Genomic DNA, 15,230 nt, shown 5'->3' with positions numbered 1-15,230 from the left:
TTATGATACCTCTACATATGAAGTTTCCACGTCTCAGCTCTCCACTCTTTCTTCACATCTGTTTGTCTATCTTTGGTTTGCATCTATTGGTTTACATCGTCACAGTTTTATAGCAAGTGTTTCCACTTAGGGAGCCAAGTTGCCCTCCCCTTGTTCTTCAGAATTCTTTTGGCTCTGCATGCCCCTTTGCTCTTCCAATTAAATTTGAAAACTTCTAAATTTGAATAAAATGCTGCTGAGATTTTGATTGGGTTGGAATTACATTGAATTTAAAAGTTATTTGGGGGAATATTGATATATCTTTTTCTGATATTGAGACTCCCTATTCATGAATAGTATATGTTTTTACACTTAGGCCTTTTTTAATGTCTCGCAATAAAATTTTATAATTTTCTTTGTGAAGGTACTGTACCTCTTTTGTTGGATTTATTCCTAGGTAACTGATATTTAGTTGTGTCTATTGCAAATGGTAACAGTTTGAAAATTACAGTTCCTATATGATGTCTGAGGTTTTCTTCAAAATAATCCAGGTTTTGGGGCCAGCACAGTGGCGTAGCAGTCAAGTTTGCAGGCTCTGCTTTGGTGGCCCAGGTTCGCTGGTTCGGATCCCAGGTGCAAAAACATTAACTTTATAGTGGAGACACTTGGCTGACTCTGCTTTAACCAAAGGTTCAAATTTAACATCACCAGTAATGAGATAAATTGACTCTATGCCTACTGATGTGATGCACTGAGACGGACACAGTATCACTTCTGTGGCATTTCTGCCAAAATACATAACCCGAATCTGATCATGGGGACAGATTATACAATCCAAATTGGGGGACACTTTACAAAATAACTGGCCTATACACTCCAAAAATACTAGAATCATAAAAGATTTTTTTTCAGTGAAGAAACTCTTACAGATTGAATGAGAGTACACAGACATGATAACTAAATCAAAGCATGACCCTGTGTCAGATTCATTGAAATAGAATGGGTAATTCTAAAATCTATTTAACTATCTAGAAAATACTACTGATCACGTTCTGACACCTGAGAGAGGTGAAAGAAATTTAAGTAAATAAAAAACAATGCAAGTAACAAAGCAAGGCAATAATTAACTCTAAGAAAAACAAAACAAAAACTTGATTTCTAAGTTCCTAAGTTAAGGAAAAATACTTGAGTAAAGAGTAAACAAGTGGGCTGGCCCAATGGCCGAATGATTAAAGTTCTGCGTGCTCTGCTTCAGCAGCCCAGGTTTGCAGGTTTGGATCCTGGGGGCAGACCTACTCCACTCATCAGCCGTGCTGTGGGGGCATCCCACATACCAAAATATAGAGGAAGATTGGCACAGATGTTAGCTCAGGGCTAATCTTCCTCTATTCGCTGATTTTTTAACTATGTATGTGCATATTATTTTGATTTAAAGATCATTTCTTTTTAAATAAAGAAGAAACATTTTCAAACATAGCCAGCAAATAGAGAGGAGAAAACAAAAAAAAATATTTATTAAAAGTATCACAGTACAGATCCATTTCAAGTGAGGATATTTCTCAACAGGCCCTGAGCAATAATTTATCACAGCACAGAAGAGCTATTCATTTACATAAAGAAATAACATCAAAACAAGTTAAATTGTTTTCAGTCTGTTCTGTTTAATAAGGCAAGGAAGCATGATGCATTTTGGAAATACCATCATCAAAAGATGATTAAAATAGGAAAGAGTCATCTCTAAAGGAATAAGCTTTGGCTATCTGGACTATAAACATCTTGGCTCCCTGATGACACCAGATAAATATGTTTAGGCAAGAAAGCTTGTTATTACAAAATGTGCAGTTCTAAATAAGGGTTATTGAGATGCTAACAATCAATATCAGAGGTTTGTCTTCTTTGTTTCAGGAGCCAGCAGACCAGTTTTCTTCAGACTACCTGAGCTGGTTTGGGCCAAGACCTAGTCAGGATGTAGTCTGCCAGAGATGTAGGTAAGTAAGATAGAGGGATGAAGAAAAACTGAGCATCCCAGCCGCTTGAGTACCGAGTGCGGGGGTGCACAGACGTCAGAGCGTGCTCCATGCAGTCAGTGACCAGGTTCAGGTTCGTGCTGGCACCCAACAGCCCTTGTTTGATTTGATTGTAATCTGTATACAAAAAGAGAAACGGTCAGCAATCTTATTCTTTATATTGTTATTTTAAGATCCTGTTGCACACAATCACGGAAATCTAACTACATTTAATTTCTGCAAGGATTAGCCAATCAGACCTGTGCTTCCCAGTATGACAGCCGCTAGTCACATTTAGCTATTGAGCACTTAACATATAGCTAGTGTGACTGAAAACTGAATTTTCAAATTTTTTATTGTTTTTAATTTTAAAATTCACTTCTATTATTGGAAAATGTTTAAGTATGTTGGGATAAAATAGGTATGTGAATCCACTTTTTCAACTGGAAATTTTTCAACATCTCTAGTAAGATCTAATCATATGCCATAAAATTCAGCCATTTGAAGTGAACAAATCAATGATTTTTAGCATATTCAGAGTTGTGCAACCATTTGCCACAATCTAAGTTTAGAATATTATCATTATTCCGAAAAGAAATCCCACACCCACTAGCAGTCATTCCATTTCCTGCCCACCCATCCACTCCAAGGCACCCCGAGGCAACCACTACTCTTCCTGCTATCTCTACGGATTGCCTTTTCTGGACATTTCCTATAGATGGAATAATACATCGTGGTCTTTTGTGACTGGCTTCTTTCACTGAGCAAACTGTTCTGAAGTTTCATCCATGTTGTAGCATGTATCAGTACATCATTCCTTTTTATTGTCGAATAATATTCCACTGTATGGCTGTATCCCATTTTGTTTGCCCATTCATCAGCTGATGGACATTAGCGTTGTTCCCACTTTTGGGCTATTATGAATAATGCTGCTGGCATCTATAACTTTTACTGATCTAAATACAGATGAAGTATTTCCTAGGAAAATTTGGTCTCCAAGTCAAGATGTGCTATAAGTGTAAAATACACACCAATTTTCAAAGATTAATAGGAAAAATAACAAAATATCTTTTTAATAACTTTTAAATTGATAATAAATGTCAAAATGATAGTATTTTGGATATATTGGATTAAATAAAATATATCATTAAAATTAATTTCACCTTTCTTTTCCCTTTTTTTTTCCTTGGCACCTGAGCTAACAACTGTTGCCAATCTGATTTTTTTTCCACTTTTCTGCTTTATCTCCCCAAAGTACCCCGGTACATAGTTGTATATCTTAGTTGTGGGTCCTTCTAGTTGTGGCATGTGGGCCGCCGCCTCAACATGGCCTGATGAGTGGTGCCATGTCCGCGCCAAGGATCCGAACCAGCGACACCCCGGGCCACCAAAGCAGAGCGTGTGAACTTAACCACTCGGCCACGGGGCCAGCCGCTCTGTTCCCTTTTTCAAAGTGGCTACTAGAAAATTTAAGATTACATGTGTGGCTCTCATATTTCTATTGGACAGCACTGATCTAGATTATTCTGATCCATGGACAAATATATGAACAATTTCAATGCTTTTTAAATCATGAAATACATATATCTCTCCTTTTATGTATAGTCACTTTTTTAGTAAATTCCATTTTCCTATTGATTTCTATTGTCAAAATATATGTGCCCACAAGGGGAGAAACACTCCCTAGTAGGCAGTTGATAACTCTGGGTGAGGAGGAGCTGAGAACCACGGCCGGCCCTGTGGCACGTCGAGAGCTGTGGTTCCCCGGCTTGCTGTAGTTCTGAGAGGCTCAGGCAGTTTCTTGTCAGCCTTTCCTTGATCGATCTCTCTCCCCTCTGTTGGTGGCGACCCTCTCAGGCCTGATGCACCCAGAAGACAGGGCTGCAGGTCTTCTGTGTGCACCTTCCCCTTCTCCTTTTCTCTGGACTGCAGTGTCACCCACAGCCAGTGACAGGGCTGCTGCTACCCGCCACAGGGCCTTTGTGTGAAATGGAACAGAGAGCCGCTCCCTTTGGCCTTGGCCGGCTGGCTTCTTTGTGTGAAGAAAAAGCATCCCTTCCCCCAGGAAGGTGCAGCCCCACACCAGCCCGCACGACTTACTTCTACTAAGAAGACTGCCTTGCCTGCACCCCTAACTGCCTCCTCCTCCAGGTCAGAACGACACTCGTGCCTGGAACCGAGCCATCTCACACCACAAGGCTCCTGTGGCCTGCACGTGAGGGCCGCTCTCTGGGAATGGCCAATCTGGTCCTCACCCACTTACCTCTCCCCACCTACACCCTCCCTCCTCTCACATAAGATGTGCAATTTGTGCCCAGGCCCTTTGTACCAAAAGGGTAGACAGTCTTGAAGACTGCACTTTAGTTGAGCAGGCCTCCCACACAAGCCCTGCCAAACTACGGAGGGGCACCCCCTCTAAGACCCAGAGGCTCCTCGCCTCTAACCATGGGATACTTCACTAGGCCCACAGGTGACAGAGCTGGGCGGGCTCTGGCCCTAAGCTGTGGATATGGCCTCTTCCTCAGCCCCAACAGCCATCACCACGCCAACCATGAGGGCACTGGGACCTTCCCAAACCCCTCCTGTCCTGGGAAGGCTTTGCTTAAGGAGCTTTGTTCTCAGGGGACCTGTCAGTCATTGTCCACCAACCCTCTTTTCTCCTTCTCACGCAAGGTTACTCATCCATTCTAACAAAAGAAAAGCTTACAGGCATCAAAAAGCTTCTGTCCATAGCTCTCCTTAATATGCGTGGGGACTTCTTCCCAGGTTTGCTTCAGTTTCTCCAAGGACTCCTGCACGTTTGTCATTCCAGTACTGAAGAAGCCAGGTTCAACCATGCTGATTTTCACTCCAAAATGTTGAAGCTCACGCCTAAAATAAATGCTCAAGTTAACTCCTTTAATTGAAAGACACCACAATGTCAATGCTCTCAGGAAGGAAAGAAACAAAACAAAAAAGGTTATAAAAATACTTTCACTGAATTTTTTAAAGGATAAAGAAATGGAGAGAAAAAAATAAAATTTTAAACATCCCTAGATCCAACAACTGGGACATGATTACACAAACTACCATAACGATTCAATTCTACATCCATTCTTTTTTTAATCTTTTTTGTTTGTTTGTTTTGGTGAGGAAGATTCACCCTAAGCCATCATCTGTGGCCAATCTACCTCTTTTTTACTCTAGGAAGATTCACCTGAGCTAACATCTGTGCCAATCTTCCTCTGTTTGTTGTATGTGGGTCACTGTCACAGGATAGCCGCCGAGTGTGTAGGTCCACACCCATTAACTGAACCTGGGCCACCAAAATGGAGTGTGCCAAACTTAACCAATAGGCCACAGGGCTGGCCCTCTAATCCACTCTTTTAACAGAGTTATTAAGTACCTACTGTATGAAATACAAGGAATAATAAAGAAAATTAGCATTTTTGTGGCAGGTACTGTGCTAAGTGTTTTACATGCACAATCTAAGAAAATTAAGACTCAGACTTCGCCTCAAAAAGCTCACAGTGGGTGAGTCGGACAAGTAAGCAAATTGCAATACAACTCATAAGATTTATAAAGGAGAGGTGTTCAAGGGGCTAGAGGAGTAGAGCAGAGGATGCAGACAGATTTTCTGGAGAGTCAGGGAAGGCTTCAGTTAGAAGAAAATAATGCAGTTGAGACTTGAAGAATAAAGAGGAAATTTCTGAACGAAGAAACAGAAAGAGTGGACTTTCAGGCAGTGGGAATTGCACACACAAAAGCATAGGCCTGTGAAAAATTACAGTGTGTTCAAAGACTACAAGAGACCATTAATGGAATATGATGTGGGAATTAAAATTAGAAGAAACTGGTCATTCCGGAATATCCAGGTGCGTTCAATAAACACTTCCAAAACCGCTTATCAGGAGGTGAGTGAGTGCCAGGCACTGTCCTAAGAGCTGCCTTCAGCAAGCGAAGTCAGACGGCCTCGTGCACCACGTGAGACGTGTACTCTAGGGCTCTGGGGACAGTGATGGGGGTTCTCCCTAATCTAGACGTTCAAGCAGCCTTGCTGGAGAAGACGAAGCCCAAGCTGACGTCAAGGAGAAAAGCACAAGGCCTAAGACACTTACGTGCTCAATAGATGCTTTTGTTTGACTTAAGAGGATTACCTCAGAACATCCGAAAAGGCTTCTACTCCATACTTGGAGCTGCAGTAGACACCTCCGAAGAAAGCAATTCTTCCCAGAATGCTGGAGACGTTGACAATCCTCCCCTGGGCTTTCCTGACCAAGGGAAGCATGCTCAAGGTCACCTCAATGACACCAAGGAGGTTGACTTTGAGGACGTTGACATAGGTCTCCATGTTCAGCCACTCACTGTAGGCAGGTGAGTGAACAACGCCTGCGTTGTTGACCAGGCCCCAGAGCCCTAAAACAACAAGTCAAAGCAGTTCAGTTTGCGACAAAAATGACAGACTGTTTCCCTAGATCAATCTTCCTGCTGAAAACAACTACAAATGCTAGATAAAATATAATTTTCAATCTTTTTAAATTCATCTGTCAGTTAACAAGAAAGTAAAGAAAGGTCAGGCTGAAAACTAAGAGAAGGCAGGAAATCAGAGAGGGTAAATAGAACAGCACTAGGCTTTGGATTCGAGGGACATTGCCAACCAGCGTGAACTTGAACTTCAATTCTTGTACCTTCAAAAACGTACACAATAAGAAGATGTGAAGTCCAGGCCCCACCCAAGGTGAGGAATCTAATAAAAGACATTTCCTCATTAAACTGGGATCCTAAATGGCTATGCTGTCAGTTTAAGGGTGAAATAGAAAGTCCTTCCAAAGGACTGAAAGTAAAACTGTCCGTCTTGAACTTTGATGTTGGATGAAGGCGGCAGAATCATCCCTGAGGAATCAGACCCACAAGTCATCCGTCCGGAGGGTTCGCAGCCCAGGTTCACACTCTCTGGGTGCTCCAAAACTCTTCAAGCCAAGAATTAAGTTGAAGGTGACCACAGCTTCTCAGTGCCCCTGGCACCTGAGAGAAGCAACTGTAGATCCTCTGTGGGGAATCTTGATGTCAGGCCAATAGCTGAGAATTTCCCAGAATTGATGAAGGACCCTAATCATAGATTCAAGAAGCCAAAAATATACCAAGCAGTATAAATAAAGAAATCCACATCTAGACACACTGAAATAAATCCTTAGTAATTTCAAAGAAAGAGAATATCCTTAAACAGTCAGAAAGAACAGACAGATTATTGTCAAAGGTAAAAGAATTAGGCGGACAACTCACTAATCAACAGAAGCCACAGGAGCCAGAAGACGGTGGAACAACATCTTCACTGTGCTGAGAGAAAATAACTGAAAACTTACAAATGCTTATGTGGCAAAAATATCTTTCACAAATGAGGGAAAAATAAAGACATTTTAAGAAATGTAAAAAGAGAGAGAGAATTTGCCCCCAACACATTCTAAATTCTAAAAAATATATTCAGTCAAGAGGAAAGTAATTTTAGATGGGAGATTCAAGAAGGAAAGATAAGCAAAAAGAATGGTAAATGGGGGAAAATCTAAACAAATATCACATATTATGGGGCCAAAAAATAGACCCAAAATACGCAACAGCAATAGCATGTATGTCAGGAGGGTGATGGAGTGTTCTGAGGGTCTGGGATTAATTAGGAGAAGGCAAAGATAATAATTTCACACTGGATAGATCAAGTATGCAGTTAACATTTCTAGAGTAACTACTAGAGAAATAGAAATAAAATGTATTACTTTCAATTTAGTAATGAAGAAGATGGAATAAAAAATTCAATCAATTCAAAAGAGGAAAAAGGAGCAGAAAAAATGGGAAAAATAAAAAGCACAAAATAAGAGAGCAGAAACAAATCTAAACATATCAATAATTAAATAAGTGTAGATGAATGAATGTTCTGGTTAAAGAAATGGGTTATTTTTTATATCTAGCGATATGCTATTTACCAGAGTCTATAAAATATGGGGATATGGAAAGGTTGAAAGCACAAGGATGGAAAAGGCTCTGAGGCAGCGAGTCTTCGTAACTAAAGGGATAGTAAGAGACCACAGTGAGAGAAGGACCAAAAGAAAAGCAGATTTGGTGACGAGGAGGTAGGAACCTAGAGTCCTCCTTTAGATCTGGGGAGTTTGAGGCACCAGCAGGATTTCCAGATGAGGAATCCAGCAAGCAGCTGGAAATTGAGGTGTGAGGAGCAAGAGAGAATTTAGAAATCACGGGCACAAAGGTAATGAATAAAACTATGAGGAGAGGGATCCATTCAGCATTGGTTGAGCCCTTAACCTGTACCGGGCAATATGTCAGACAGTGGAAATGCAACAGTGAGTAGGAAATGCCCACGTCGTCAAGGAACTCACACCCTCACAGATGGAAAATAATAACAACAAGACTAACAACAACAGTACAACACAAATAAACTGCTATGCACAGCACAGAGGTCACAACTACACGCAATTCCTGACTCCGGCTGGGGTATATCCTCAGATAGGAAGTGATATTTTAAAGTAACTTTTAAATCAATTTTCAAATTTAAAATAAATTTTTAAAAAACTAAACATTCTGCAACTCAAAGAAACCAATTTTATTGCGAGTTTGCAACTCCTGGGGTGAAGAGATATTTAGGAGGTCCAATTAACAGGATCTATTAAGTCATAAAATAAGAGGAAGGGAGAAGAGGATCAAAGAGGACTTGAATAATATCCAGAGAAAATGGAACTCAGAGAAGAGGATTTATCCATAATTGCCAAAAATTGAAAACAACCAAGATGCCCTTCAATAGATAAACAGATAAACATACATACAATGGAACATTATTCAGCAATAAAAAGAAATGAGCTATCAGAAAGACACGGTGGAATCTTAAATGCCTATTGCTAAATGAAATGAGCCAGTCTAAAAGGCAATATACAATATGATTCCAACGACTATATGACATTCGGCAAAAGAGAAAGCTATGCAGACAGTAAAAAGATCAGTGGCTGCCAGGCTTCAGGGTGGGGAGACGGAGGAGATGATGAATAGTGGAGCACAAGGATTTCTAGGGCAGTAAAATTATTCTACATCAAACTATAACGGTGGATACAGGATATTTCACATTTGGCAAAACCCATAGAACATACAACACAAGGTGGACCCTAACGTAAACTATAGACTTAGTGAGTAATGACATATCAATGTTGGTTCATCGATTGTAACAAATGAACCACACCAATGCAAGATATTAATAATAGGAGAAACTGTAAGGGGGGTTGGATATGGGAACTCTGTATTTTCTGCTCAATTTTTCTGTAAATCTGTAACTGCTCTAAGAAATCCTCTATTAATCAGAAAATTTTGAAATAAAATGAAAAGATTTTTTAAAAATGAAGCAGACCAAAGGCTGACTTCAAGGAATGCCTATATCTTAAATGGTAGCCAAGGGAAGAAGCAGCAGTTTCTAAAGAACACCTTCAAAATTCTTCAAACATAAAGAGTTCTGGTTGTAGGTACTCCATTTGCAAGGTGAGATAGCCTCCAATATGTGGGCTCATTTTTCAGTGTAAACATCCTTAGGGAAATGATACATTGAAGAAGATCATGACTGCCTTTCAAATGACAAGGCTAGCCTTTTAAGTCTTGCTTTTCAGCTATATATATTTATTTATATATTTATATTTATATATAAACTTTAACATCTTCTCGCCTAAGTAAAGGAAAGGAGAAAATATTTCAACATACCTCTGTCCCCCACACGCTCCTTCACCCACTGGGTGGCTGCGGCGATGCTCTCTGTCTTGGTGACATCCAGGATCACCGTCTCCAGCCTGTCTGATGTCCGATCCCTCAGCTGCTCGGCCCCCTTCTCCGTCAGACACGTGGCCAGCACCCTCAAGCCTCGCAGGTCCAGCTGCCTGGCCAGCTGGTTCCCAAAGCCCGAGTCACAGCCCGTGATGAAGACGTACTTGTCTCGGAGGTTGCTCACCACCTGCCTCTCCCGGTACCAGCGCAGGAGGTAGTACAGGCCCACGAGGGCAGCCAGGTACAGCCACATTGTGAGGGTACCACCTTCCCCTTCAAAGAAAGAGAACAGCTTTCATTTTATTTCTTCCTTTTTGCCTTAAGCAGTATCTATTGAGTATTTACTACATGCCAGGCATCACATTAGGTGCTGGAGACTCGGTAGTAACTAACACATCGTCCTCCCCTCAAGGACTCTCACAGTGTGGAGAGGGGAGTCAGGGAGGTAACCAAACAAATGCAATGCAGTGTGGTGGGCGCCAGAACAGAAGTAGACACACAGTCTAATGAGGCTACAAACGAGGATGACCCACTGCCTGCAAAGTTAGAAACGGCTTCACATAGGCAGTGATTTTGGAACTACTTCCTACAGGATAGGTAAGTGTTCAAAAAGCGGACAAGGATGAAAGGACGTTCCAGGAAGCACCCATGGCTACGTGAATGGAGGGTGAGCAGTATAAAATTCCTGATACCCACAAGCGGTTCAGCATGCTGCAGTACAGAGCACACAGAGGAAGAGATGAGACATGAGGTAGTGAAGGGCCAGACCATGAAGGGTCTTGTGGGCCACACTAAGGATCTGGACGTTATCCTGTGGGCAACCAGAGTGTGCGATATAGAAGGTATTAAATTGAAGAGTAAGATGGCCAGATTTAGCTTTAGAAAGATCTGTCTCACAGTGGGAGTGGAGGATAGATTAAACAGGGCTGTGATGAAGGCAGAGATCAGCTAGGAGACCCAACAGTTTGGGTGAGATATTGTAGCCAAAGCAGTTTGTAAATAGAGACGAATCAGACGCATCGATGAAATGAGTGTTTAGAGATGCCTACATTTCTATACGTAGTTTTGGGGGAACATCCACCACTTTCTGGCAATCTACAGGTGCTGGGTGAACTAACACGTGATTCATGAAGGCACGAGTAGAGGTCAAAGATGGGTGCAGGCCCACTAGGACATCATAGAGCCGACACTCCGATACCCGCATTAGCTTGGCGTTAAGGCCTTCTGGGGCTCTGGCCCTCGACTTCTTCCTTAGCCTTCTCTTTTACCACTCTCTCTTTTGCACCCACTCTTCAGACATAACAAGCACCTTTCCGTGCCCCGCACAGCATAGGCTTTTCATGCCTCGGTACACAATTCTCTACCATTCCTTCTTTGCCTGTTCTCATTCATTTGCCAAATAACGCTCATCTGTTACCACTCCACTGAATCACCATTTCCATTCAACAAACATCAACTCATCATCTACTATGAGTAGATGACTGTGAGTCAGACAATGTTAGGCACTGATAAACAACAGTGAACAAAACAAGGTTCCGTTATTCACTGAACTCACAGTCTAAGTGTGAAGACTGACAAGAAAACGATGCAATATAATGGAAATAAGAGGAGGATGCTGTTGGAGCACTCAGGAGAGGCTTCCAAGTCAGTTTAGGAGATCTGAGAAGTTTCCTAGAGAGAGTAAAATGTAAGCTGAGATCTAAAGGATAATAAAGTAAGAATAATAACAGCTAACACTTGTATAGCACTTGCTGCTTATCAGGCCCTGTTCTAAGCATTTTGCCTATATTTACTTATTGAATTCTCACAACACAGCCCTATAAGGGAGGTCCTGTCATGTCCCTGTGTGTCAGCTCAGATGCCAAGACAGAATCAGACATGCAAGAGACTCACTGGGGGAAACGCTATAGAGGACGAAGCGGGAGCGTACAGAAACAGGTGGTAATGCAGCCCTGACACCTCTGAAAGAAGAACGAGGAGGAAGGGGGATTTGAGAGAAAGATCCTTAGACTGCAGTACAGCCTGAGAAAGTCTCAGCCAGGCCCACGGAGTGTCCTCGAGCAAAGACTGCCCAGTGGAGTCCCACACTGGGCAGAACTGGTTGGAACTTTCAGTCCCACTCCCAGACCTCTGGGGAGGGGACAGGGGCTGCAGATTGAGGTCGATCACAAATGGCCACTGACTTAAATCAATCATGCCTATGTAATGAAGCCTCCATAAAACCTAAAAGGACAGGGTTCAGAGAGCTTCCGGGTTGGTGAACACAGAGAGATTCAGGGAGAGGGGCACGCTCAGAGAGGGCACAGAACCTCCGCACCCTTTCCCCATACCTTGCCCTGTGCATCTCTTCCATCTGACTGTTCCTGAGTTTTATCCTTTTACAATAAACCAGTCATCTAGTAAGTAAAATGTTTCTCTAAGTTCTGCGAGCTGTTCTAGCAAATTAATCGAACCCAAGGAAGGGATCATTGGAAACTCCAATCTATAGCCAGTCAGTCAGAAGCACAGGTAATAACCTGGGTTTGCAACTGGCATCTGAACTCAGGGAGGAATGGGGTAGTCTTGTAGGGCTGAACCCTTAACCTGTTAATCCGATGCCGTCTCCTGGGAGGAAGTGTCAGAATTGAGTTGAATTACAGGACACCCAGGTGGTGTCAGGGAGAATTGCCTGTTAGTGAGGAGACCCACCACCACATCGTAAGTGGGTCCAGAAACACCAAGGCTGTAGGGGAGTAAAACCAGAGGAAAAGCCAGTAAGGGCTAGAAAATAGTGGATAGAAACATTTAAAGCTCCCTCCCTCCTCCTCTCTTTTTCTCCTTTTCCCCCTCTCCCTCCACCTCCCCATTCTCTCTCCCAACCCCCAAGCTTTCTGCCTCTCTCCAATCTGAGAGCCCTGTGTCCTCTAGCCAGCTGCCTCTGTTCTGCCCAAAAGGCATTCTCTGGTGCACTGGAGTAACAGTCAGGCCTTCATCCTGCCTGTATAGTGACTAAAAGGGTAATTTCCTGATGCCAGTCGAAGATGAAAATCCAGGGGCCGGTCGGGTGGCACAGCGGTTAAGTGTGCACATTCCGCTTCTCAGCGACCCAGGGTTCGCCGGTTCACATCCTCAGTGGGGACATGGCACTGCTTGGGACGCCATGCTGTAGTAGGCATCCCACGTATAAAGTAGAGAAGATGGGCATGGATGTTAGCTCAGGGCCAGTCCTCCTCAGCAAAAAGAGGAGGACTGGCGGTAGTTAGCTCAGGGCTACTCTTCCTTAAAAAAAAAAAAAAAAAGATGAAAATCCATTTCCCCCATTAGGGAGAAGCTCGGACCCCACAGCCTCTGTGGGTATTACTATCCACCCATCGCATATGCAGCAGCAAGAAAACCACCGGTGCAGAAGAGATGTGCCAGGCCAGGCAGAACCCCAAACATGGGCCAGACCTGAACATGAATCTAATACCTCAAGATGCCTTGACTATTTCAAATATCAAACCCAAAGTGGCCGGCTCAGTTTTACAACCATTCATCTGCAAAAGCTGTGCAATCACTTTGGTTTCTGCCTTTGACCCAGGAACTTTATATACTCACACTGCTATTTCTTGATTTATCAATTGTAGACATTCTCGATTGACTGCCTGCTATGGTAAATGAGGATTTAGCTTTCTTACACTACACTGTCAGTCTCTTTCCTTCTCGTCCACATGGCAGTGCCTGGTTAATTTTCTTTAAGGAGTTTTGAAGATGAACCTAGAAAACACCTTCCTCATCGCAATGCGTAAGTTAAGGTCTTCTACTATTTACTTCAGGCCTGACTCCCATCGTGGTCTTCATCATTGTTGAAGCTGCTCTCCCACAAAGATCTTGAAAGCTGAAACTGCCCTCCCCAACCACAGCCCCCTCGTATCTTCAGGGCCCTTCCCCTCCTTCCTCACCTCTCCCTGTCTCTTTCCTCCCACTGTGCCCCTCCCCTCTCCTCAGGCTCTCTCTATTATTGCAGTCCTCTCATGGCTTATTTATCTCCTTATCCAGCCTGGGTCCCACGGCCGGTCATTTTAAGGGTGCTTTACAGGCACCCCAAAGCCTTTACCATCCACATTCTCTAATTGCCAGCTGCCAAGTGGCGCAGGAGAAAGGCCAGGAAACAAACTAGTTATTTCTACAACAAATCAATGATACCCCATCTCAGCTGGACTTTCACCGATGCAAGGCCACCTTCTGTTTGTCCCTATTTGACCCTCCCTTATGTTTCCCCAACAACATCTGTTCCAAATCTTTTCTAACCTTCTCAGCTTCCCAACCTAATGTTCATCTGGCTCTCCTTCCATAGCTGAGCTCACGTCTTGCCTCCCCGCCAAAATCCAGATCAGCTCAACCTCCATCCTCCTCACATCCAAACCAATGGCCTGGACACTACTTCAGACCCAACATTTTGCCTCTCATTTCAGGGGGTTCCAGGTCCTTTAAGGGTACCTCTGCTCTATGTGTCTCTATACTTTCCTCTGTGCTGCTTCTTTTGTCTTTCCTCCTCCTGAAGACCATGCTACCCTGCAACCGGTTAAATGACCATCCTCTCTCTTACCCCATACAGCCAAAATATTCAAAGAGCAGAAGCACAGGCCTCTATTGTCTCACCATCCACGCTTTCCGAACCCCATGTACTCCACCTTCCATCCCATCACTCTCTGGAAACTCTCTCAAAGCTGACCACCAACCTAGCAGCCAATTCCCAAGGCCTTTTAACTCTCCTCCTTCTCAGACCTCTTGGCGATAATTTAGCACTTTCTTTTTCTAGCAATTTTATCTGATTCTCAGATTCCAACCTGGTCTTGGGTGAAGGAGGAGATTGCTTTCAGATCATGCCACGCCCTTGCTGGAATCTCTCCATGGCTTCCTGTCATCCAAAGGATAAAGTCAACTCCTCAGCTTGGCACGTAAGAATAATAGTGAACAGTAACACAGAACTTACCTTGTACCAGGCAACGTTCCAAGCAACACACACACCTCACATCTTCACACAACCACCTCATGAGTTATGTGCAATCATTATGCCCATTTTTCAAATGAGGAATCTGTGGCACAGGTTAAGGCAAAAACTAGGCATATTGTCCAAGGTCAAACATCACTGATTTCAGACTATACTGTAAAGCTATATTAGTCAGAGCAATATGGTACTGTCATAAAAACTGAAACATATACCAAAGGAATAGAATCAAGAGTTCAGAAATAAACCCACACAGATACAGTCAACTAACAATCGATAAAAGAGCCCAGAATATCCAACAGGGAAAGCTTAGTCTCTCCTACACATGGTGTTGTATTATTCACATGCAAAAGAAGGAAACTGGATCCTATGTTCACCACTCACAAAAATTAACTCAGAATAGATTAAAGACTTAAATGTTAGACCTGAAACTGTAAAACTCCTATAAGAAAACATAGGGAAAATCTCCTTGACATTGGCAACAATGTTTT

General features: G+C 42.8%; 1 protein-coding gene across 4 annotated transcripts in view; it reads right to left on the bottom strand.

The window, feature by feature from the left end:
- Window positions 1-1,464: 1,464 nt before the first annotated feature.
- Window positions 1,465-15,230, bottom strand: part of LOC106832977 (17-beta-hydroxysteroid dehydrogenase type 6) — a 31,424-nt gene continuing 17,658 nt past the window's right edge. For all 4 annotated transcript variants that reach the window (XM_044755523.2, XM_070494473.1, XM_044755520.2 and 1 more), the window contains 4 exons: window positions 9,711-10,043; window positions 6,122-6,380; window positions 4,693-4,856; window positions 1,465-2,123 (listed from right to left, as the gene is read on the bottom strand). In XM_044755523.2, the coding sequence (XP_044611458.1) occupies window positions 1,906-2,123; window positions 4,693-4,856; window positions 6,122-6,380; window positions 9,711-10,023 (954 nt within the window). In that variant the 5' untranslated portion in view covers window positions 10,024-10,043 and the 3' untranslated portion in view covers window positions 1,465-1,905. The remainder of the gene's footprint in view (window positions 2,124-4,692; window positions 4,857-6,121; window positions 6,381-9,710; window positions 10,044-15,230) is intronic.

Source organism: Equus asinus, chromosome 22 (genome assembly GCF_041296235.1).
Source record: "Equus asinus isolate D_3611 breed Donkey chromosome 22, EquAss-T2T_v2, whole genome shotgun sequence".
Taxonomy (NCBI): domain Eukaryota; kingdom Metazoa; phylum Chordata; class Mammalia; order Perissodactyla; family Equidae; genus Equus; species Equus asinus.
This window is presented reverse-complemented; position numbering and strand designations above follow the sequence as displayed.